Below are 25743 nucleotides of genomic sequence, written 5' to 3' on the forward strand. Positions count from 1 at the left end.
GAATTTGTTTTTTATACATCTGGAATACCAATTAGGTCTTAATTACAGACACCATCAGTTGGGAAAAATCTTCAGCCTTTTAGAGATTATTCTAAATGTCTGATCTTTAAGTTTAGCCCAGTACCAAAAGCTAGCAACTCAGAATTCTCCAGGCCCAGTTGCAAAGGAAACTGAATACAGACTGATGACAGTTTTAATTATCTTAAGGTGTCAAATTAAGGTTCAAAATTCAGGGAGAAAATAGTACCAAGTCTGCATGGACACAGAGTAATTTTCCTAGTTTTTTAACAGGATTAGACGCAGCAGAAAGCTCACTATTTTCACAGCAGATTCTTTGGTAACACAAGAACAGCATAGTCTAAATAGTATTTGTGTTTTTTGGTAATTTTTTACAGGCAGAATTTCATAAATCTCTATATTTAAAACAACAGCCTTCATTATTGACCTGATGCTGAACTTTTGGAAATTTTTGGATTGTTATGAACAAGTATCATCTTACCTAACTCATGTAACAGGAGGAAGATAAATATTTTCCAACTGGATCAGGGGAAGTGATTTCCCATTTCCATTCTAGAAGTGGACAATATTTAGGATGCTTTATACTGTCATAAAGAAATAGCCATTAGGCCAATGTAGACAAGACTCTAAGATTACAAAAGAGGAGAGTTTGCAGCTAAGGATATTGATGTGTGTGCCTGCACAAGTGAGTTAAAGAGATGGAAAGATCCTAAAATGTCAGCAAAGTCTGTGCTCTTTGTCAAGTTCTTGTTGGTGTGTGTGTGTGTGTGTGTGTGTGTGTGTGTGTAAGTGCAACTGCAACTTCAAAGATCAACAGCTGTCTGAAAACTTTTGCAGAATATCTCATCTCAGCCCACTTCTCTCTCCCAGTCTACAAATCTCTTTGTAAGTGTCTCAGAAATATATGTTGTGTCTAAAAAAAAATTGAAGCAAAGGTTTCAGTCTCTTCCTTTAAAAGGAATCAATAGCGCCGTCTCTCTCCTTAACTGCTTCAAAGAATCAGTCTGTACTGATGCAATAATGTATGAAGGTTGGCGGAAGCAACTCTGTTATAAAGTTACTGTTTGAGAGGCTGTCTGGGATGTTAAAATAAGGACTGAGTATAAATGCATGCAGCATTGGTGTATCTCCATGCTTTTTGCCTCTCAAGAAGTGACTTCACCACCACCAGCAGTCCTTTTATTCCTGTGGATTTTCATTTTATCACCAGTTTATCTTACTATTTTCACGCTGTCTGCTCCCATGAGGCTTTGCAGCTGGCACAGGACATGGCAACATTGACCACAGGCCGTCTGCTTTTTCCAGTATGACCTGTTTATCCCTATGTTAGATGGCAATGGTATAAAATCCACTACTCCAAATCAATTCCTCCTCGCAGAGAGAGAGAGAGAGAAAGAAAGCATCCGGGATGATAAACTCAATCCTAAATACACTCTCCCCTCGCTTCAGTTTCGAAAAGAAAAGTAAGGAAAAGGAGAGGGGACGGAAAAAAATCTAAATCAATAGGTTTTTCATTACAGCTTTGAATCATTTCTGATTATTTTTCTACTGGATGCATGGACAAAGGAAAATTGTATTTTTTTCTTTTTGGGAGTGACTCATTCTTTAAACTGAATTACTGAGCAGTCCACGTGAATGGAAATAATAATCAATGGGTATCCTGTGATGGTTTGATTTATTCTCCGCTGGAAGAGCCACAGGTAGGATTGATCGGCCAGATCGATGGCACCAGAGCTAATTAGACAAAAGTAATAAATATTTAGCCTTCTTTTTTGATGTTTGGATGTGTGGCAAAGGAGGGGCATTTGAGAGGATTACCAGACTAGATCATAGTGAAGTAAAGGTCAAAGGAATCCATATCCAGCCAGGCTTTTGTTTGCTGACAACCTTTGAGCTAATACAGTTCTCGATAGGATGTTTTGGAGAAACCTCGTAGATGCATGAGCCTGGATTCTTCTGCTGCCTTATACACTACAGACACATTTTCACGTATAATGCAAATGCAAAGGTTTTTTGAAAGGTTTTTTCGTATTTAAATAATTTACCAGGAAAGAAAATATTTTGATGCAATTGCATAGAAAATTTACATGTAATCAAAAAACGTAAAGATAACATTTTGGACATAAATATTATTTGGAGTGTGTTGCAATGCCAGTCCAAACAACAATATAGGATATTTCACAAGGAAATACGAGTCACACACTTAAACACCAAAAACAAAAATTTTTAAGATGCCTTGAAATGCTGCAGCGTCATTCTGTTTCTGTCTTTGCTTCTAAAAGAGGATAATAACACACTTAAACACACTTTAAAGACACCCTTGCATATAGCTTCTAATTAAAGTGCCATATTAGGGATTCTTTTTTATGTTCACATTAGCTAGAAAGTTTCGATTCTTCACTGCTGCATTACATTTCACACATCACTACTGGCTGTTTCTGCAAACTTTAGATGAATTCCTAATCAAAAGTGTGATGCGGTCATGCACACTGGAGAAGTTCCAATCAGCGAATCTATTGTTTTCCTTTTTATGCATGTGTGACAAAGATCCTCTGTTGGTGGTGAATCTTAACGTGTAGAGATGTTCCCTTTTCTTGTTTTGTTTTGTGGAAGACTAGCAGGGAAGAATGTCCCCCCTCTAGACTGCTTTTATAATTGATAAACACCTTTCCGCTCACTTTTTTTCTCCCTTCAGCTGAGTGTGTGTTGCACTGCAGTATTCAGTGGATTTTACCTCTTCCAGAGCAGCAGGTGTTTGCTAGAAGAAACAGTGACACATAGATGCGCCCTGTCAGACTACTCATTAGAGACTCTGCACCTCCTTTGTCTCCTCATTTAGAGGGGAGAAAGGTGCACGTACACACAAACACATGCATCCATGTATACAAGTGCACAAAGCAGCAGGTGGCCACTTTCAGCTGGACAAATCAAAGCAGCCAAAGTCAACACCAGCTCATTAGATGGATTTAGGAACAAGAAAGACATGGAAAATATTTCCCAGTATGACTTGGGCAGAGAAGTTTTATTTTTATGTATTTATTTCATTCTCTTGCTGAGATTTAGCACTTTGTGGCTTCTGTTCGTGATATGCTAATAAAGTAAATGTGTCGATAATAAAGACGTGACAAGTGTGACAGTGACGTCAGGAATAGCAGGAGCTCTCTTGGGAAGACAAAGCATATGATAGATGCTATGCATGAGAGGGGTGTTAACTGATGAGAATTACTTCACTGTGAGTGAATACACAAGATATGCAGCGATGATACCGGCTCCAAGTCTAATTCACGATGCAAGCTAAATGAGATGTTAGGTGTGATTCAGGTTGAAAATTTGATTCAATGCCCTGTTTGCTATTTAAGTTCTGACAAGTTACGAATTTGGCTGTTTTTGCACCCTAAAGCTAAGAATACACCAACCATACAATTATATATACATTTAATTCCCTACATTTTAGGGGCCTTTTGCCTTTATTTTTCTCCACATCTGCGCCATCCCTTCCTTGCTTCTGACTGCTTGATACTTGATCATGTTGTCTGAGTGACATCAATAAAGAAACATTATTGTCTTACTGCAAAATTACATAGACAAAGTAGCTTGTTTCATGTTAAAGGGCAGCAAATTAAATATTCCTTGAAGGCTCAGATACTTCCTTTAATAACCACAATTCCAAAAAAACATATGGAGTGTGTAAAATGTCAAAGAACAGAGGATGGTGATTTTCGGATCTCATAAGAGTATAGAAAACATATCATGCATTTAAACTGGGAACATATTTGGCAGCAGGTCAGTAATTGGGTATTGGTCTGGGTATAAAAAGAGCATCTTAGAAAAGCAGAGTCAGAAGTAAAGATGGGCAAATTTTCAGAATAATGTTCCTCAACATAAAGTTGTGAAAGCTCATCGTGTGCAGATATATCATCATCCACAGCACATTACATCATTGAAAGATGTTCAGAATCTGCTGAAATCTGTGCACAAACGACAAGGCTGAAAATCAATATTGGATGCCCCTGATCTTCAGGCCCTCAGGTTCACTTCCTGAAATCATTCTGTCACAGTTCACCATACCATCCATAAACACAGATTAAAGCTACTATTGTGCTTATGCATTAAATCCTTGACATATAAGGAGTGCATCAGTGCCACTGGAATTGGCAGCTCGAACACCTGGAAAGGCACCATCAGTGCTGAAAGGTACATGCAGATTTTAGAGCAACATACGCTCCCATCCACATCATAGTAGAAGGGTTCAGGTGCTGAACCTTTCACCATTTGAAACCATCTGGCCCATCATGATATAAAAAACACGACAAAGACAGCCCAGGACTGAGGTACAGCGAAAATCCTCCATGAAACATGAATAGGGTAGCGTTCCCATTCAACAGAACTGATCTCCTCAGTTCCCCGACATTAATGGACTTTTGCTAAAGGTATGCTTCACAGATTAGCAAATCATTCCTTTTTTTATTTATATTTAGCACAATTTCCAAACGTCTTTGAATTGGGGCTGTGAAATGCAGCTCTTTTTTTGTACTTTAGATGTACTGTTCCTACTTCATAATAAGGCACATTAACAATCTAGGTCCAGTTCCTAGAAAGAAAATAGCTTTTTTCATATACTTTATTTTTATTAATCTTTAATTATTGTCCCATTATTCATGGCTTCTCAGAGTCCCTGCTAATTTCTGTGGTCCATCTTCAGCCAAAATAAAATGTAATAAAATTTCAGTACTTTCTAAGGAAATTAAGACACTTGCTACTGCTAACTGCTGTTGATCACTGCTACTCTTGTGACAGCCTTTTGTTATATGAAAAAGTGTCTGAATGGAAGCTTTTGTTGCTCCAGGATCTAACAAAACTGTTCAACAATTATACAAACTTTAATACTTTATATACCATCAGAGGAGCTAGTTTTGTTTTTTGTTTTTAACTATGTGCCAGTTCCCCCCTCTGTTTTAGACCTAAGGGTTTTGCATCCAAGATTTCCAGAAAAATTAAAAATACTAGCTTGTCAGACTTCAAGGCCGTATCTTAAATGAGCCTGGATCCACAGAAAGCAGTGGTGTCTCAGGATTATGTTTGTTTGTTTTGTTATTTGATTTGATTTTCAATTATATTTTTTTCACTGTGTAAGGCACACCTGTATCACAGCTTTTTCATTTGCAACATTGAACTGAGCTTATGGAGTGGTTTCCAGTATAAAATCAAATCTGTTTTTTAAAGATGCAGTCAGTAGTGGGTTTTTTTAGCTTATTTAACAAATTAATGCATTATCCTATTAACCTATAATTTATCCAATTAAAAATATGTAGGAGTGGGTTTGCTTCAGACTCAACTAATAAACATCATTGGAGAATGAGTAAAGAAACACAAATGTGAAGGAAATTTTCTTCCTCGTCACCTCAAGCCTCATCTCCTGAACTGAAGTCTATGAGGGGCCGTGCAAGCCAAAATTCATTCTTTCACTCTCACACACATACATTCTTCTTTCACATACATATACTTTCACTCTCACATAGTTTTATTTTAATTTTTATATTTAGATATTTTTATTCTCATGTTTACACATATTTAACACACACATTGAAATATTGTGCTCTCTTATACATGTATTTTAATGTACATATTTACAAATTTTCACTCTAACATACGTGCGTTTTCATTTATGAATTCCTACATTTTGCTCTCATTTACATCAGGGCTCTAGAGTGCGAAATAAACTGCACCCACAGCAGTGAGATGAGGGAACTTTCTAGACCAGCTAACACCCGGGTAGCTTCAACGAGCCAAGTAGCTACAAAGAGTTCGACTGGAGTGGGGCAGTCTAAAACATGAGAATAAAAATATCTAAATATAGAAATTAAAATAAAACTATGTGAGAGTGAAAGAATGAATTTTGGCTTGTACGGCCCCTCATAGAAGTCAGGGCTATAACACACAGAAACATGAGTAAGCATGCTAATGTATTCCCTATATTGTCACAATTCCTTATTGTCAGCAGGTTAGACATGTGACCCTCCCGTCTCTGGATACATGAGAAGGGCTGGTAACAGCTGGTTATAACATTCTGCCAGCTAATTTTGGGCTTGAGTGGCCTAACACTTCCCCACTGATGAAAAATTTGATTACGTTCTCACATTTTCAGTTTTGTGTCAGAGTCCAAAAAGTTTCATCCGCTCAAGGACATTTTCGCTAACAGCAGCAAAAACAGCGGTGTTACCAAGGTTCAGGATATCCTCAACAACTCATCTCATCAGTGAGAGACTCTGACTCACAAACTCCTTTCACAAAGTTTTACAACCTCTTCCAGAGTAAAGCGATGTAGGCCCCGACACTGACAGCTGAGGTAAAGAGTGCACTGACGGCTTTCCACGGATAGGGAAAAACTCTGGGGACGATCTGGTCCAAACAGTAGCAGAAACACTCTGGCCGGAAACACGTTGTAATGTTTTAGATGGCTGATGAAAACATGTTTGTCCTACAGCAGCTACCATAGATAGGATTGTGTGCTTGAACTAGGAGGGGTATAAAAACAGAACTCTGACTGATATCTCACGGCAAACACAGCGCTTTCTCTTAGTCCTCATAATATTTAATGTTTTTGTGTAGTTGATGCTTAGTTGAAGATGGTGAACCTCTTTGAAAAACTCAATTATCTTGTATTCTGTTTATTGCCAGTTATTTTACTTACTTTGCTTTTTTAAGTACAACTTTTTAAGATTTTCTTCTCCCATCCCAAATTTTCAGTCATTTTCATTTTGCTTTGATTATATTCTAAATGAATAATGTATCTTTCAAAAGAACAATAACTCTTGTTTTTAGCACCTAATTATTTTGTATCTGTACGGTTCAACTGATTATATTTTCCACAGCGTCCCAGACTTTTGGCAGACGGTGTTGTGTAGGCTCACATATGTTTGCACAGGCTGAGCAGTAATCTGTCAGACTAGAAAATTCAATGTGACACGCAAAATTAGTGACGGGTGATGAACCCTTTCTCGCCCATAAGTGCAATCGCCTACGTTAATGTACAACAACTTCCCCTACCAGAAACCATTTTCTCCTTTTCCTCACACGGCTTCAGTCTCATCTATCACAACATGGCTCCCCTCCCTCTCTGCTCGTCGGCCATTTTAGAAATCTTTTCTCCTCTTCCTCCACAGTTGCCTCTTGCCCAGTTTCTGAGAAACTATGCTGCTGCACAAATAAACACAGGAAAGAAATAAAAACGAAAGTGTCAACTTCTTCTCTTCACCATCCACAATTTGCACTTTACCCGTCTTTTCTGAGTTCCTTGCCTCAATACTCTGTCTTTCTTCAACCTCTTTTTTTTCCTCCTCCTCCTCCGGCACAAAGCTTCTTTATAGCCCTCCTTGCCATGCTGCGATAATTAGTCAGCGCTAAAATAATACAGCCTCGAGAAAACAACAAGAGCTGAGCGGAGGGCTTAGCTCTGCCGGGAAGGATGGAGGGAAGGAGGGGTGATGAGAGCCAGAAAGGGAGAGAGGAAGCGAGAGATCGGGAGGAGAGTTGTGTGTGTCAGCCGATTTCAAACGGCTACCAGCAGTTAGATAATGAAAGTGTCAGGTAGACGAGTGAGTGTGCGTGTGAGCGTGCGTGTACATTAAGGAAGCCTGCACGTGTGCATACTTGAATAGTGTTCTTCCTTGCGTAAGACATGCTGTCACTATAGCGTCTGCTTTCTGCCATCTTTGACCTGACCACACCAAGAAAGTCGTTTATGTATATTGATGCGTCCGTGGAGATGAAACCCATTGCCATGCACTTCTGTGACCATGCGTGACTCTATAGTCATGTTATTATCAAAATCATAGCAATTCCATTGATTTGTGAGGTGTCATTGGGATGGCTAGCGCTTAATTATGTGTATTAATCACTTGTTTACTTGCGTAATCTTCTTGATACAACTATGTGCTTCATATAGCAAAATATGCATGCATTAGTATGTAGACAGAGCGCCTGTGTGTATGTATATTTATGATCCTGGGAGGACAGACAGCCCACAGGGTTAAGAGCAGTTCACTGTGGTTTCATTACTCTATGCTAATCACAGCCAACGCCCGTCATTTCTCATTTACCACCAGGCTTACTGGAGCCAAGCCAAGTCCTAACCACTCTGTTACAGTTCAAACATGAAATCGCTCCATGTATGGGGCGGGTACTTTTTTAAGGCTGGAGCTTAAAGTACTGTTAAATGGTAAATGGCCTGCATTTGTATAGCGCTTTTCTAGTCCCTAAGGACCCCAAAGCGCTTCACACTACATTCAGTCATTCACCCATTCACACACACATTCACACACTGGCGATGGCAAGCTACGTTGTAGCCACAGCTGCCCTGGGGCGCACTGACAGAGGCGAGGCTGCCGGACACTGGCGCCACCGGGCCCTCTGACCACCACCAGTAGGCAAACATGGGGTTAGTATCTTGCCCAAGGATATTTGGCATGCAGCCAGGAGGCAGCCTGGGATCGAACCACCGACCTTCTGATTAGTGGCTGACCTGCTCTGCCACCTGAGCTACAGCCACCCAAGGTGTTAAGGCAAAGTTATTTTGACAGGGAGAATTTCTTTTGTTAAATTTTGAGAGATGGTAGTTCTACTGACAGCATAGCGAGCCCAAAGTTTGTCAGTTCGCCCTAGTTTGAATCCAACACAACTGCGGGCAACTGACTGCAAATGAAGCCCGCCGAATAACCATTTCAAAGGCGAGTGACATCCTGCACATACCAGGGCTCACGCTAGATATGACTTTGTGACCAAGATGTACGCTACCAGTAACATGTTTTAGTTGCATGTTTTTAACCAGACATAGTGCTTTCTCTCTGATGCAGACTTCCTCTAACTACTGACTTTCTGCTGAAACGCTATTCAATTTAAACTTGCAGAAATCAATAAAAGAATATGCAACCCATAAGAAAGCAATAACGCTAGCTGAAATGTTATTGCACCATATAATAACAAATAACAGGGAAAAAAACATAATTTTGTTGTCCATAGAGTCTGTCTTCTTTTTCTTTTTTTTCCCCAGTTTTACACAGTGGAATATATTCTGTTTGTGTTTTCAGTTCACTTAACATACTGACTTCTTTCTTATCCAGATGTTGAAGAACTAAGCCGTAATTCCCTTTTCCTCCCTGTGTTTTGCAGCTGGGACAACATACATCTTCGGGCGAGGCGGAGCCCTCATCACATATACCTGGCCACCCAATGACCGGCCGAGCACACGGGCAGACCGGCTGGCAGTGGGCTTCAGCACACAGCTGAAGGAGGCTGTTCTGGTCAGGGTGGAGAGTGCCAGGGGACTGGGAGATTACCTGGAGCTGCACATAGTAAGATACTGTACTGGGGTATTTGATGGGGGATGAAATTGTTAGGGGAATTGGAAAATACAGTGAAGGAACTGTCAGCCAGTTGAATCAGAGGAGAAAGTCCACAATAAAATGGATTAAGAAGTACTTGGGCAGGGAAGGTGAAATGGCAGAGAAGTAGGGTTCAGGGGAAAGCAGATTCCCAAGTCAGTTCCTAGAGCACTAGAGGAGAATAATCATTTAAGGTTAAACTTTTGCTCACAAAACTGGAAAACTGGACAGAACTTCTCCAGTTGTTGCAGAATTCCCTTTAAAATGCCATTTAGATTACTGCTTTGTAGTACTTGCAAGGGTCAGTGCAAGAAATTAATGTGTGTAGAATCGGGAAAATGACTGTGAACTAACATTTCTTTTTATCTACTGTCAAACTAGTTATTACCCTCATTTCTGCCTTTATTGCTTTCATATGTTAGTCTTAAAGGTCATTTAAACCCACCTCTAATGATAAATTGAAATGGCAATTAAGGGACAGCGGGAATTTAAAAAATGCTTTTACGCAGGCTCTAATTGTCTCATTGACCCCTGTGCTTCGTCTGCCCAACATTACATTCAACGCTCATAGTCAATTTGATGGTGGACTTTCCGTTAATTACCAAGCAGGACCACGCCTGATAACCCTGGTCCACTCATCATGTTGCTGAAGTCATGCACTTAAAAGCTGTGTGTAGTTAGGTTCACAGCTCAAGTGTTTTATGGTACCTGTAATGGTGATATTGCAGTATCCTACAGTTTCTTCACACTTACTTAAAATACGCTATCACTGTTATCTACGCTCAACCATTTGCGTGCATGTGTGTGTGTGTGTGTGTGATCAAACCATGCCAACATCCCAGTGACCCCAATTTGTTGTGCCTGGAAGCGACAGGAACATAGTTGACCCCGGGTCAGTTCTCATCCAGTGCTCCGTAAACTGAAAGTGACTGAGGGAGGGACAGCTGGAAAAGAGAAAGAGAGGGGTAGTTGAAAAAGTAGGGGGGCAAAGCTAGTGGATGAACTAAGTAAGTCCGGGCCAATTTAAATGCTCTTAAAATCTGTGATAAATAAAGATAATGACTGTAATGATGAAAGATTACAGTCATAAATGCAGTGTACCCAGCAAATAATGCTCAGGTTGAAGTGGGGATGTGGCAGAGTTTAACTGCTGCCGTGCCGACATTTGAAGGGCCGGTTACAACATCACAAGCAAAGCTTCTGCTGCTTTTAATAAAAGCTTTTTAACAAAAGGCTGCTTGGATATAGTCGCGCATCTCCGATAATAATATCATTAGAAGACCGTATAATAACAAGAGTCAATATCTGGCTCTATTCAAAACAACAAACACACAAACATTTGCTCTTTTACTTCTGGAGTGTTTTGCCATTCTAAATACACCACACGCCTGCCCTTCTTTTTGCAAACATATTCATAGACTACAGCTTACTTGTGGTGCTTGCTGCACTTAGAATTTCACAACATCCCTTTCCAGGAACACTTTTCCTTAGCATGTTCCACAGACTACATATTTCATAGACTACAGAGTCTTTTTTCTGTGGAAGCACTTTATACAGAAAGAAAAAGTCCTTTGGAAAACGTGGTCCCTGGATTATTTGTGTAAGAGGACTCTGTGATAAGACATTGCTGTGGAATTTTTAAATTAAATTTCCAAAGACGTGAGCACTGCAACAAAATTCCATTTACCGTCACCTCCATTTTATTGGGTATTGCAATAAATCTCCAAACGTAACTCAGCACCTGGGGAAATGAAACTATCTGTATGGCTGTGAACATCTAGAGTTTGTAATTTTGTTGAACTGATCCTTTAATTTGACTTTGCCTTTCTGTCAAACATCAGGTGAACCATGGTACATTTTTTTTACTCTAACCTAACCTAAAGGAATAGCTTCCCACTTTTTTATCTCAGCCCATCCACCACGATCCCTCATCAGTCATTCTTTTGCTTGCTCTTCTCTCAAGTGCATATTCTCTATCTAACTTCTGAGTCTTTCATTTACTCCCTCATTCCCTCATGTCTGGCCCGTTCATTTTCTCTTTCTCTCCCTCTCACACACACATCAGTGCTTCCGACACACCAGCCCGGCTCCTCTGCTCCCATTGCAATTACATTTCATTTGCTGCCGTTCCTCCCGAGTCACTCCCATAAATGACTCTGCTCAGCCCACGGTGGGTGTTTTGGTCCTGTTAATTATGCTTGTCTCTCTTTGAGGGGAGAAGTACAGGTAAATTAGACCAGAGAACCTGTGAGCCATGGCCCCATATCATCCCCACCTGATGTGGGGGCTTCCTGGTCCTAGTCAAACTACAAAATAGTGTCACATCAAACAGCGATAGTGGCCTTGAGGTCTAATACCTGGGGCCTTATTTGTTAGCTTCAGCGTTTGGTTCAAAAAACACAGCTCTTCACTTTTCACTCCAGGGTGACTTGTTCCCTAGCCTCTGGTGGGATTTTGAAGGGTCTGACATATTTAAAAACTGGTGTGCACAGTCCTGTTGGGTTTTCAACATGTTCTAAATTTCTGAATTATGAGAACTTAAACCCACCATTACTCATAAAAGTATTTATTATTTTTATTGTTAATGGTTGTTTTCACAGAATGCAATCTCAACCATTTCCTGTCCTTAGAGGATATGACACAAATCTGACTGCTGCTGTAACTAGAACTACTGACAGCAGTGTCAGAATGTGATAGAGCATTATTCCTTATCTTGCACAGACCACCCGTCTCTTTATATACCTTGCCTCTCTTACCAAGCCACCTTCTCTTTCATGCCACTGCTTTCTTCCATTTCTGTCCATTTATGTGACAGAGGGCCGGACATCACTCACTGTATCTTTCTGACTCACTGTCATCAAGCCTCAGGGTAGGAGATGTAAAGTTGAGGGTGTGGGATAAGTTGCTTAAGTTGAATTGTGCTGACCACAGTTGTTTTAAAAAGGACATGCCATATCCTCAAAAGACCTTGTGTCTTGCACCTCCCTAATTATTTACTGTAGGTGTGTCTGAAAGTGCAGAAAACTTTCTAGCTGACATTTTGAAAGTTCTAGATGAAAAAGCTTTGAAATAGATTACCTGGAAAATGCCATAGGAGTGAATCACTGCTGAGCATGCCAAACATGACTGGGTTTATTGCTGTTGCAGTGCAGTATTGCTCATATGTCTATAAAGATTCGCTATCGCCTAGGTCAGAGAATATTAAGTAGTAGTAAACAAAAGAAAAAACAATCTGAATCTAAATTTGCTTTGTAGTCTTGGAGAAAATATGCTGTTCATCTATCAGGCTTCATCAGTTCTACTGACTGGTGAGGAGTTCCTCTCTGTTTAATCGCCCGGAGAAGTTAAATACCACATAACCCCCCCAAGAGTCAGTAAAACTAATTAAGCCTCTTGGATGAGTGGTGAAACATTCTCACGAATATGAAGTCATTCCAGTCGCCTTTCACTCACTGTGCTCAGATGCATGTGACAGCTGTATCAGCAACAGCTCTAGTGATACGCAATCACTGCTGTGGGCATGATATGTCACACTGCTGTATGTGGAAAGTTATACATCTTGCCTGTTTGTTGTTGTTTGTCTTCTTTTAATTCCAAACAAAATGCTTTTGAGAGCCTTGGTTGACTTTTAATACAACAAAGTCTACTTACTTTGCTATTTTGGAAACTTTCAGTTATACTTTAAGGTCTTGTTTAGCATATGGACCTTGCTCAAAGGGTGATCAGATGACCCAAGGAGAGAAGGCACAGCATTCTCAAAGGGCCTTTCTGATAAAGCCAGTTTAAAATGGAAAACTGTCAAATAGCTGATGTATGCTATCTGGTGGTAAAGAAGCATTTAAGAGGCTTTACATAAGTAAAAGGATAGAAACAGCAGTGTAAAAGGAATAGCCTGTTACATAAATATATTTAGGCAATTGTACTCATGATAAGTTAAAGGCAGGAAATTAGTTCCCAATGACTATGTCATTAAATTATTATTACTATTAGCCCTTTTCCACTAGTACATACTCGAGTCAGCTTGGCTCAGTTTTTAGGATTTTTCATTAAGTGGTAGTACCTGGTACCAGGTACTTTTTTCACTACTTACTTGGGTCGAGAATGCATCCAACGATTGGCTACTCAGTGGTACCCCCTAATGAGTCATGAGAGAGTCTCCTTCACAGAAATCAAAGCCACCATTTTTGAAACCTGTCTGATAAAAAGAAACACCGAGCAGCAGGTATACAATTGTCCTGACGTCCTTCGTTGTTGTAGTGTTCATGATGTCACAGGACGAAGGGACTGTGGCCGCATTGATATAACGGCCACAAGTACATTAGGTGGCACTCAATTGTAATGGAAAACGACTGAAACCAACCAAGTGGGTGTTATTGGAAATCCAATTTCTTCCGCTTATGCAGTTTTGGCTTTGGGGGGGTCAGGGTGAAGCCTAACCCAGCTGTCATAGAGGGAGAGGCAGGGTACACCTGTTGTAGTGCTAACACAGAAAAACAGACAGCCCTCCCATGCACACTGGAGCCAGTTAAATTTCGAATCACCAAGTTTCCACGTAGTCGATGACCTGGTCTACCTCCTGAGCAACGGCTACTCTTATGGTGCAAACCGCCCCATTATTGTTACTAATGTTACCTGTACCACCTTTAGCCAATATTGTCTTTTTTACACATTAGACATGGTGGTGCAACACTGTGTGAGGCCAATACAGACATAAAACAGTAGTACAGGAAACACGGATGAAATGTGACAGATCTGACTGATTTCTTTGATTTCTTTTAAATTGACCAATAGTGTGTCCGTCACAGTCCATCCAAGTACCATCTGCACATTTGGTCACTCTTCTTATGAGTTACATACATATTGTAGTTCAACCAGTGAGTCCTGGTCTATTTCTTTGACTCCTTAGTAGATGGAGCTCTTTAATTCAATTCAATTCAATTTTATTTATATAGCGCCAAATCACAACAAAAGTCGCCTCAAGGCGCTTCATAGATACCGAGACAAACCCAACAATCATATGACGCCCTATGAGCAAGCACTTTGGCAACAGTGGGAAGGAAAAACTCTCTTTTAACAGGAAGTAACCTCCGGCAGAACCAGGCTCAGGGAGGGGCGGCCATCTGCTGCGACCCGTTGGGGTGAGAGAAGGAAGACAGGATAAAAGACATGCTGTGGAGGAGAGACAGAGATTAATAACAGGTATGATTCAATGCAGAGAGGTCTATTAACACATAGTGAGTGAGAAAGGTGACTGGAAAGGAAAAACTCAATCCCTGGCAGCCTACGTCTGTTGCAACATAACTAAAGGAGGATTCAGGGTCACCTGGTCCAGCCCTAACTATATGCTTTAGCAAAAAGGAAAGTTTTAAGCCTAATCTTGAAAGTAGAGATAGTGTCTGTCTCCCGAATCCAAACTGGAAGCTGGTTCCACAGAAGAGGGGCCTGAAAACTGAAGGCTCTCCCTCCCATTCTACTTTTAAATACTCTAGGAACAACAAGTAGGCCTGCAGAGCGAGAGCGAAGTGCTCTAATAGGGTGATATGGTACTACAAGGTCATTAAGATAAGATGGGGCCTGATTATTTAAGACCTTGTATGTGAGGAGCAGGATTTTGAATTCAATTCTGGATTTAACAGGAAGCCAATGAAGGGAAGCCAAAACAGGAGAAATATGCTCTCTCTTTCTAGTCCCTGTCAGTACTCTTGCTGCAGCATTTTGGATTAGCTGAAGGCTTTTCAGTGAGTTTTTTGGACATCCTGATAATAATGAATTACAGTAGTCTAGCCTGGAAGTAATAAATGCATGAACTAGTTTTTCAGCGTCACTCTGAGACAGGATATTTCTTTAGAGATGTGGCGCAGATGGAAGAAAGCAGTCTTACATATTTATTTAATATGTGCGTTGAAGGACATGTCCTGGTCAAAAATGACTCCAAAGTTCCTCACAGTGTTACTGGAGGCCAAGGTAATGCCACCCAGAGTAAGAATCTGGTTAGATATCATATTTCTAACATTTTCAGGGCCGAGTACAATAACCTCAGTTTTATCTGAATTAAGAAGCAAAAAGTTAGCAGCCATCCAGGTCTTTATGTCTTTAAGACATTCCTGCAGTTTAACTAATTGGTGTGTGTTATCTGGCTTCATGGACAGATAGAGCTGGGTGTCATCTGCATAGCAGTGAAAATGTATGCTATGTCTTCTAATGATGCTGCCTAAGGGAAGCATGTATAATGTAAACAGAATTGGCCCCAGCACTGAACCCTGTGGAACTCCATAATTAACCTCAGTGTGTGACGAGGACTCTCCATTTACATGTACAAATTGGAGTCTATTAGATAGATATGATACAAACAACTGCAGCGCAGTACCTGTAATACCTACAGCATGTTCTAATCGCTCTAATAGGATATTATGGTCGACAGTATCGGATGCTGCACTGAGGTCTAGCAGGACAAGCACAGAGATGAGTCCACTGTCAGAGGCCATAAGAAGATCATTTGTAACCTTCACTAAAGCTGTTTCTGTGCTGTGATGAGCTCTGAAACCTGACTGAAACTCTTCAAATAACCCATTCCTCTGCAGATGATCTGCTAGCTGTTTGACAACTACTCTTTCAAGGATTTTTGATATGAAAGGAAGGTTGGAGATTGGCCTATAATTAGCTAAGACTGCTGGGTCTAGAGATGGCTTTTTGAGTAAAGGTTTAACTACAGCCACCTTGAAGGCCTGTGGTACATAGCCAATTATTAGAGATAGGTTGATCATATTTAAGATCGAAGAATTAATTAATGGCAGGACTTCTTTGAGCAGTTTTGTAGGAATGGGGTCTAAAAGACACGTTGATGGTTTGGAGGAAGTAATTATTGAAGTTAACTCAGAAAGATCAATTGGAGAAAAAGAGTCTAATATAACATCAATGGTACTAAGAGTAGCTGTAGATAATATTACATCTGTGGGATGATTATTGGTAATTTTTTCTCTAATGATAAAAATTTTATTTGTGAAGAAGTTCATTGAGTCATTACTAGTTAACGTTAAAGGGATGGTTGGCTCAATAGAGCTCTGACTTTTTGTCAGCTTGGCTACAGTGCTGAAGAGAAACCTGGGGTTGTTCTTATTTTCTTCAATCAGTGACGAATAGTAAGATGTTCTGGCTTTGCGGAGGGCTTTCTTATAAAGCAACAAACTATTTCTCCAGGCTAAATGATGATCCTCTAAATTTGTGACACGCCATTTCCTCTCCAGCTTACGAGTCATCTGCTTTAGGCTACGTGTTTGAGAATTATACCACGGAGTCAGGTACTTCTGATTAGAGACCTTAGTTTTCACAGGAGCTACAGTATCCAGAGTCGTACGTAGTGAGGAGGTAAAATTATTAACAAGATAATCGACCGCTGTTGGGGTAGCGTTCAGATCGCTGCTCTGCTCTATGTTGGTACAGGGCATTGAAGATGATAACAGTGGGTGGATTATATTCTTAAACTTAGTTACAGCACTTTCAGAAAGACATCTACTACAAGTCTACTCTCCACTGCTGTGTAATCAATTATTGTAAATATAAATGTTATCAGGAAATGATTAGACAGGAGAGGGTTTTCAGGAAACACTGTTACATGTTCAGTTTCTATGCCATATGTTAAAACAAGGTCTAGAGTGTGATTAAAGTGGTGGGCGGGTTCTTTTACATTTTGAGAGAAGCCAATTAAGTCTAATAACAGATTAAATGCCATGTTGAGGCTGTTATTTTTAGCATCTACATGGATGTTAAAATCACCCACAATAATTATTTTATCTGAGCTGAGAACTAAATTAGATATAAAGTCTGAGAAATCAGACAGAAACTCTGTGTAAGGCCCAGGTGGACGATAGATGATAACAAGTAAGACTGGTTTCTGAGTTTCACAGCTGGGGTGGACGAGGCTAAGCATCAGGCTTTCAAATGAATTAAAAGTCTGTCTTGGTCTTTCATTAATTAATAGGCTGGTGTGAAAAATTGCTGCCACACCGCCCCCTCGGCCTGTGCTTCGAGGTTTCTGGTAGTTAGAATGACTCGGGGGTGTTGATTCATTTAAGCTAACATAATCATCCTGCTGCAACCAGGTTTCTGTAAGGCAGAGTAAATCGATTTGTTGATCAATTATTAAGTCATGTACTAACAGAGACTTGGAGGAGAGAGACCTAATATTTAATAATCCACATTTCACAGTTTTACTCTTTGGTTCAGATGTGGATACTGTATTGTTCTTTCTTTGTAATTGTTTATGTTTAAGTTGTTTGTTGCTGGTTTTTAGTTTGTTTTTTGTCTGTTTGGGAGCTGACACAGTCTCTATGGAGATGGGTTTTTGGGGGGGTAGCAGGAGAAGAGAAGCTGCAGAGAGGCGTGTAAGACTGCAACTCTGCTTCCTGGTCCCAACTCTGGATAGTCCTATTTTGGGGGGTTTAATAAATTTGTCCATATTTCTAGAAATGAGAGCTGCTCCATCCAAAGTCGGATGGATGCTGTTTCTCCTAACAAGACCAGGTTTCCTCCAGAAGGTTTGCCAGTTATCTATGAAGCCCACATCGTTTCTGGGACACCACTCAGACAGCCAGCAATTTAAGGAGAACATGTGGCTAAACATGTCACTCCTGGTCTGATTGGGGAGGGGACCAGAGAAAACTGGTCCGACATTGTTTTGGCAAAGTTGCACACCGATTCAATATTGATTTTAGTGACCTCCGATTGGCGTAACCGGGGTGTCATTACTGCAGACGTGAATTATGATTTTACTGAATTTACGTTTACCCTTAGCCAGCAGTTTTAAATTTCCTTCAATGTCGCCTGCTCTGGCCCCTGGAAGACAATTGACTATGGTTGCCGGTGTCTCTAGCTTCACATGTCTGAGAACAGAATCACCAATTACCAGTTTGACCCCCGGCGGGTGTGTCGCCGAGTGGGGAAAAACGGTTAGACACATGAACGGGTTGGTGGTGTACCTGGGGCTTCTGTTTAGGACTATGCTTCCTCCTCACCGTCACCCAGCCACCCTCTTTCCCCAGCTGCTTGGGGTCTGCCGGGGAACAGCTAGCGGGGCCTACGCTATCTTTGGCTGCACCAGCTACAGGGGCCTGGCTTGCTACAGGTGAATGAAGGGTGCGAAGCAGAGTCTCCAATTCAGTAATCCTGGCCTCCAGCGCTGAAAATGTGCTACATTTGTTACAGATATCATTACTGCTAAAGGAGGCCGTGGAGTAACTAAACATCTGACACAATGAGCAAGAAAGTGCAGGAGGGACAGGTGAAGTAACCATGGTGCTAACGAGTCGGCTAAGAGCTAAGCTAAGCTAGCGAAACAGTACAGAGACAGTGAGTGAATACTTTGGCTATAAATTAGGTAGTGAGTACACAGAAAGTGTGCTTCGGAGGAAGCACGTGAAGATTATACTATGAAAAAAGAATGTATTTAAAAGATTTTAATTAAATTGCTAAGCAGATAAGCTACTCAGAAACACCACTGTGTTTGAGCAGGAACAGGAAGTGATACTCTACCACAGAGCGAGCGAACACCAAGTGACAGCGCCACCTTTAAACACCATCATTGGTGTCCAAATAGCTTCGGTGAGGTAATGACACCTTAGAAAGTTCCCCAAGCTGTTCAATATTTAGAGTATTGAACAAAGAGGTGAAGAAATTCCCCACACTGAAGCAAATGAAAATGTTTTATATCTGCTAAGGTGGATTCAGTTTTTGAAGCAAAATAGACCAAACAGGAAAAAGGGGCGTTTGATTTTTCAAACTATCAAAAATCTCACTTGGTTTCATTACCTAAAACATGAAATAAAGGAGAACAGACACAAGTTTCATGTCTTAAGTTTCACTTCACTTTTTTCTATCGAAAAATTCTGTTGGGTGAGGATTTTTCGATTTACCATGGAGACACACAATGTCTCCATCAGAGCTGTTCTTTCACAGGATGTCAGCGCTACAGAAGTAAAAAATAGTCATTTAAGAGCGCAGGACATCATTTTTACCAATCTTTATGACATTTTCACCATCAGGGCCTGGGGTGCTAGATTTGGGGAATGAAGGGTGCTGACAGATATAGAAGTGTGCTGATAGCCAAATCTCCCATCTGCAGCTGCTGGAAAAGGTAGATGTCCTTGCAAGACCTTGGAAAACCAGTCATAAAAACAGGTTTATAAAAGCCTTCTTTTTGAGACTTTTTAGACAATCAACAGTTCGAAATAAGCATAGCATGTCCATCACTGGATATATATCAAAATGGTCATGTGCTGGTAATCGTCTGAAATTGCTTTTTTAGGTTAATTACACTGAATTTCCTTTATTTTGCGGGGCAGGTTTAGTGAAGCTGAAAAATATCTCCCAGTGGTTTGCATTTTAGCAGCTGTAATAAAATGTAAATACTTCCAGAGCAGATTTTCAAGCCGGTGATACAGTTTTTCAGTCAGCACAGCAGTCAGTTTGACTGCTGCAAGGATACACACCCCTCCTGTCTTAACTTTGCCAGACTTACCAGAGTGTGAAAGCTGCAGTTGCATGCCGGTGTGTGTCATATCTCAGTGCAAACAAAAGCAAAACATTCTTGTTCTGATTTGATAGTTTCAATCTGAGGTTGTCCACTTTTTTCTCTAGACAAACACTGGAACTCTGAAAAGTGGGTGAGAGGTATTGCTTTTCTCTTTAGCTAGCTGAGTCTGTCTTTCCGTTTCCTAGCTTCATGCTCCACTGTCCCTGCTACCTGGCTCAGGTGATAGCACACCGGGCAATCTCTGTAAACACACACATACCTACACACACACTCAAAAGGGGTAAAGCAAGATTAAGACGCTGTGCGTTTTGCTTTGCAGGCTGTAATATGGTGGAAACAGCTTGTGTAGAGGGAGCACAAAACTTTAACTATCTTCAGCTTTGTGACTCATCAGAAAGTAAAAGGAATTAGTATGCACGTTCAGAAGTAATAGTCCTTGCTTAAGACTTGTGAAGTCTTTTATGTTTTTACTCAAAGCAATAAAGGCACAAAAAACAGAGCAGCAAATTGGGGGTTATTTGTTATGCACAGAGGGATGAGTCATTAATGCAGAAAGGAGCAAATATCAGAGCTGTTCTTTTCACGAGCTACTCATAAACTTTCTAAATGGCCTGACAGATGGCGGAGTAAAGTTGTAGGAGTTTAGGTGCACCTTTCAAACTAGGACTTGCACAGTCTTTTTTTTTTTTTTTTTAGAGTTGTCTGTTTGTATTTATTGCTGTTCTCACACCGCTGTCATTACATTTACAGCTGGCAAGTTGTTGCTGTAACTGCTCTGTGGGAAGTGTCTCATCTGCAGTTATGGGCCAGTGCACAACGCACAGTGGGCCTCTCCGACTACCTCCATCACTGCTGTCCAGTGCCGGCTCAGAACATTAAATAAGGCCTGTCTCTGATTACCTGTTAGGGAGCCATCCTTCACCACAACTGTCTACTTTGAGCAGGAGCAGAGAGGGAGGAATGAGGGGAGAAAGCAAAAGGGACGTGGCTATATTTTCTCCTCTTGACCCCACCCTTACGCCTCTCCCAGCATGTGACAAATGCTGATGAGGAAGGAATGGAGCACGATGGCACACCCCAGTGTTCATGCTTCTGCAGGCAAGCATCCCCATGGTCAAAATGTGAAGTGCGGCATCTGACTTTATTAGCTTCCCCATGATCTCTTTTTCTTCCTCTCACTTCTGGCAAATAAGAGAAATTTAGGAAATACCACCAGCAGGACTTTTTTTCACTTTCATTTTGATGGGCACAGGTTATCTGTCAAGAGTTTAAGCCAGCAACTGTTTAATTATAGGTTGAAAAACGTGATCTGACAGCAGCCTGGGATAAGATGAGTGGTGAGGAGAACGGGGTGGATGGAGAGCTTTCAGAGTGCAATGGGGAGATGAGAGATGCTGGCGTCAGATAAAGGCAGATGGTGATGCGGATAAAACTGTCAGGGAGAGGCACAGGCTTTTATCCACTACTCCCCGCCCCCAGTAATACACACAAGGATGTGAATGCACACACATAGCCACACACACAGTATGCCTTTTTTTTCCCCTAACTAGCTGTCAGTAGCTCACAGATTTGCTCACTGCTCTCAGGTTCCAGCAGGTTTTACACAGACTTTTGCAAGGACACCTTTACGTTCACTTACTAGTATGATTAGTGCTAGTACACAGTTTAATACATGCACAGCTGCAATTTACGGGGGCAGCTCAACACAGTGGTTCTTTTGTAATTTCCTTATTTATAACTCCCACCCCTCCCACATCTTTCCTTTCTTAAATGGGTGTCATTTCTGCAACCTACTCTCCTTCATCTTGTCAGGGGGGAAAAAAGCCAAACATGCAGGGAGGGACGGAGGGACGAAGCGTGGAGAACGGTTGAGGAAGAAAGGGAGGCATTGCTTTGATGAATGCAGCTGCCTCGCAAAGGGGCGCGTGGGCCGCCATCAGTAATGAGATCGGGCCCTGGTGGGTTTGGCAGGGTCTCTCTCCTCAGCCGGCAGGAGCCTGACAGCATATCGATTAATCCTTCCTTTCGCATCACTAATTGATTGTCCTTGCAATTGGAGAAGAAGCATGGCATGAGTCCGCGGAGGGGTGGGGGGTCATCTGCAGATTCTACCTAAGAGATTCCATAATGCGTGACTAGCCTTAAATAGGTAAGTGGATTAGTACCTTCCTAAAAAGCCCACGTTCATCCCTCGAATTAAAAGAATCCTTTGAAGTCTAAACATTTATAACTGAAATCCATGCATTTTGCTGGTAATGCAGGTAGAGGGCAGGAAATGTGGCTTTATTCACTGCCAAAGAGGCCTGATTAGGAGCACAGTTTTCCATACTTCAAAGCAACACTTTTGCTTGGTTGCTTGTCTTGATTTTCAAATGTGCTCTGAATTGTCAGATGTAAGTGTAATTTAAATTCAATCAGACAGTCCTCTATGAGCAACCACTTGGCAAGTGTGGGGAAGAAGAACCCCCTTTCAAAAGGAAAACACCCCTAACCAGAACCAGGCGTCAGCTGTAGGCAGTTGGGAGTGAGGGAAAAGACATTACACAAAAGAGGAGCATATAGAGACCTTTAACAAGAAAGACGACAAAAGGTTAACTACAAAAGTTAATGTGGCATTTAAACATGTGATTAGTGAAAGAGAAGGGAATTTGTAGGTCCCCAGGAGCCTATAACAGCACAATTAAGATATGATTCAGGGTCACCAGATCTATCCCTAACTGTAACTTTTATTTAAAAATAAAGTTTAAAACCGAATTTTATAAGTAGAGAGGGTATATGTGTCCTGAACCCAAACTGGGAGCAGGCTGTACAGCAAAAGTACCTAAAAGCTGAAGGATGTAACCACTTTTGTACTCCTGGAAACACCAGGAACTCTGTTGGCATAATCGTGTGTTTAAGATTTAATTGGGTTTGATACAAAAAGAGTTTTTGAGAATTAGTAACATGTAAAAGACAGCTGAAAGAATTAACATCTGCATCAACAGTGTGAGAAAGCCCCACTAAGACTGAAACATTTCAATGTCTGATTGCAGTTATAATGTGATGATGAACTCACGCAGAGAGGAGCTCCTGCTGTATTAGAATTTACATTGTTTCAGCATCTGCTGTTAAATGTTGAAGTTTCTTCCAAATGAAAATGAAACAAGTGAAACATCGCCACTTTAGCCTAAGTGAGGCCACAAAAAGAGAGGAATGTATTACTACCGAGTAAATTGGCAGATGCTTTCCTCTAAAGTGACTTACAAATTGGAGGCATTTTAGAGTTTAGTGTCTTGTTAAAAGCCACTTTGATGTGTCAACAGAAGCGTGGGATTGAAGGCACCCAGGATTGTCTGCATCAGTCACGATTAGCTTGATTAGAAGTTACTGGTTGCACAAAACCGGTAGATTTTATCGGCCGTCACTCATTTGTACATTTACAAATTGAAAGTCACTAAGAGGAAGTATGCATTGGCCCTATGTGACTGGTTAATTTTCATTTTCTTTGTCTGTATCACCTAAAATACTCCATAGTTAATCTTTTAAGGCTATTTAAACATATTGTGTTAACAAGGTGCCTTCAATTTCAGCTGCCTGTAGGTCACTGTACCTGTAGCTCACACTAGCTATGTATCCTGTGAGATCAAAGTAGTAGAGGGTGTTTTTTCCAATCAATAAGCTATTAGGGTCCAAGAGCAGGCCTCTCTGTACGGTTAGTCCGATCTTTAATGATCACCTGGGAAGGCAAAACTAAATTCTTTCTATTCTGTCTTGTCTGTCTGCCAACTTCCACTTACCTGCTCTCTCTCGCTCCACTTTATCTCTCTCTTTCTGCATACTTGTAGGGTATACACAATGAGATGATCATTTTAGTCCAGATCAGAATCAGAATCAGAATCAGAATCAGAATACTTTATTGATCCCTGGGGGAAATTATTTTTTGTTACAGTGCTCCATTTTAAACCAACATTAAGACAAGACAGACAATACGCTAACTAAGAATAGTACAATATATACATATATATACATACATACATACATAAGTCACTTATAAATAAATATTTGGAAAAGAAACATGTGTAGTTGTAGCAGCAAACAGTGTGTTAAGTGGATGCGTTGTACAGGGAGATGGCCACAGGCAGGAATGATTTCCTGTGTCGTTCAGTGGTGCTTTTCGGTAATCTCAGTCTCTCGCTGAACGAGCTCCTGTGACTGACCAACATGTCATGGAGTGGGTGGGAGGTGTTATCCAACATTGTCTTTATCTTGGACAGCATCCGCCTCTCCGACACCACCTTGAGGGAGTCCAGCTCCATCCCCACAACATTGCTGGCCTTACGGATCAGTTTATTAAGTCTGTTGGCATCTGCGACCCTCAGCCTGCTCCCCCAGCATGCAACAGCATAGAGGATCGCACTGGCCACCACAGACTCATAGAAAATCCTCAGCATTTTCTGGCAGATGTTGAAGGACCTCAGTCGCCTCAAAAAATAGAGACGACTCTGGCCCTTCCTGTAAAGTGCTGTGGTGTTTTTAGCCCAGTCCAGTTTATTGTCAATGTGTACTCCAAGGTATTTATAGTCCTCCACAATGTCAACACTGACCCCCTGGATTGAAACAGGGGTCAAGTGTTTCCTGGTCTTCCTGAAGTCCACGATCAGTTCCTTGGTCTTTGCCACGTTGAGCTGCAGATGATTCTGCTCACACCATGTGACAAAGGAGTCGACCACAGCCCGGTACTCTGTCTCATCATCCCTGCTGATGCATCCAACCACCGCAGAGTCATCAGAAAACTTCTGAAGAAAACTGAGTACTGTATAAAGTTATGCAGAAAGTTATCACAGGCTACATAACTTTCTGCACCGACTCCATTGTTCCAGCTCAGACTGTTCATTGTTACCCAAATAACAAGCCGTGGGTGACTAAGGACATCAAAGCCCTCCTCAACAACAAGAAGAGGGCTTTCAGAGGGGGCAACAAAGAGGAGGTGAGGAAGGTCCAGGTGTTACTAAAGGACAAGATCAGAGAGGCTAAGGACAATTACAGGAGGAAGCTGGAGTGGAAACTCCAGCAGAACAGCATGAGAGAGGTGTGGAGGGGCATGAAGACCATCACTGGATTCAGGCCAACCAACAGCAGGGGAGCTGAGGGAGGTGAGAATAGAGCCGACGAGTTGAATCTGTTTTTCAATAGATTCGACACCACAGTGTCTGCTCCCACCCCCACAACCTCACCTGCAGTCAGCCTGGAATCCAGAGCCACACCACTGTGCCAGCCTCTCTCTTCACATGTTGCCTCCTGTGAGATTCCTGACACCCCTCCCCCACCCATCACCTTCACTCAATACCAGGTTGAGATGCAAATGAGGAGACTTCACTCAGGCAAGTCTGCTGGACCAGACGGAGTGAGTCCCCTTGTCCTCAAGACCTGTGCCCCCCAGCTGTGTGGAGTCTTTCATAAACTGTTTATGCTGAGTCTGAGTCTGCAGAGGGTCCCGGTGATGTGGAAGACATCATGCCTCGTCCCTGTACCAAAGACGCCTCGTCCCAGTGGCCCCCAGGATTACAGGCCCGTGGCACTGACCTCCCACATCATGAAGACCCTGGAAAGGCTCATCCTGGACCAGCTGCGACCCATAGTAAGACCACATCTGGATCCCCTTCAGTTCGCTTATCAGCCTCGTCTCGGAACAGAGGACGCCATCATCTACCTGCTCAATCGTGTCTACACCCATCTGGACCAGCCGGCGAGCACTGTGAGGGTCATGTTTTTTGACTTTTCCAGTGCTTTCAACACCATCAGGCCGACCCTCCTGGGTGATAAGTTAGCAGCGATGCA

General features: G+C 41.5%; 1 protein-coding gene across 1 annotated transcript in view; it reads left to right on the forward strand.

The window, feature by feature from the left end:
- Window positions 1-25743, forward strand: part of nrxn2b (neurexin 2b) — a 655677-nt gene that overhangs the window by 529173 nt on the left and 100761 nt on the right. Inside the window, exon 14 of the mRNA XM_085400466.1 lies at window positions 9187-9368. Within this exon, the coding sequence (XP_085256592.1) occupies window positions 9187-9368 (182 nt within the window). The remainder of the gene's footprint in view (window positions 1-9186; window positions 9369-25743) is intronic.

The sequence above is a fragment of the Rhamphochromis longiceps genome, linkage group LG3 (assembly GCF_057381845.1).
Source record: "Rhamphochromis longiceps isolate RC_006_pf linkage group LG3, R_longiceps_female_GT1.1, whole genome shotgun sequence".
NCBI classification, from domain to species: domain Eukaryota; kingdom Metazoa; phylum Chordata; class Actinopteri; order Cichliformes; family Cichlidae; genus Rhamphochromis; species Rhamphochromis longiceps.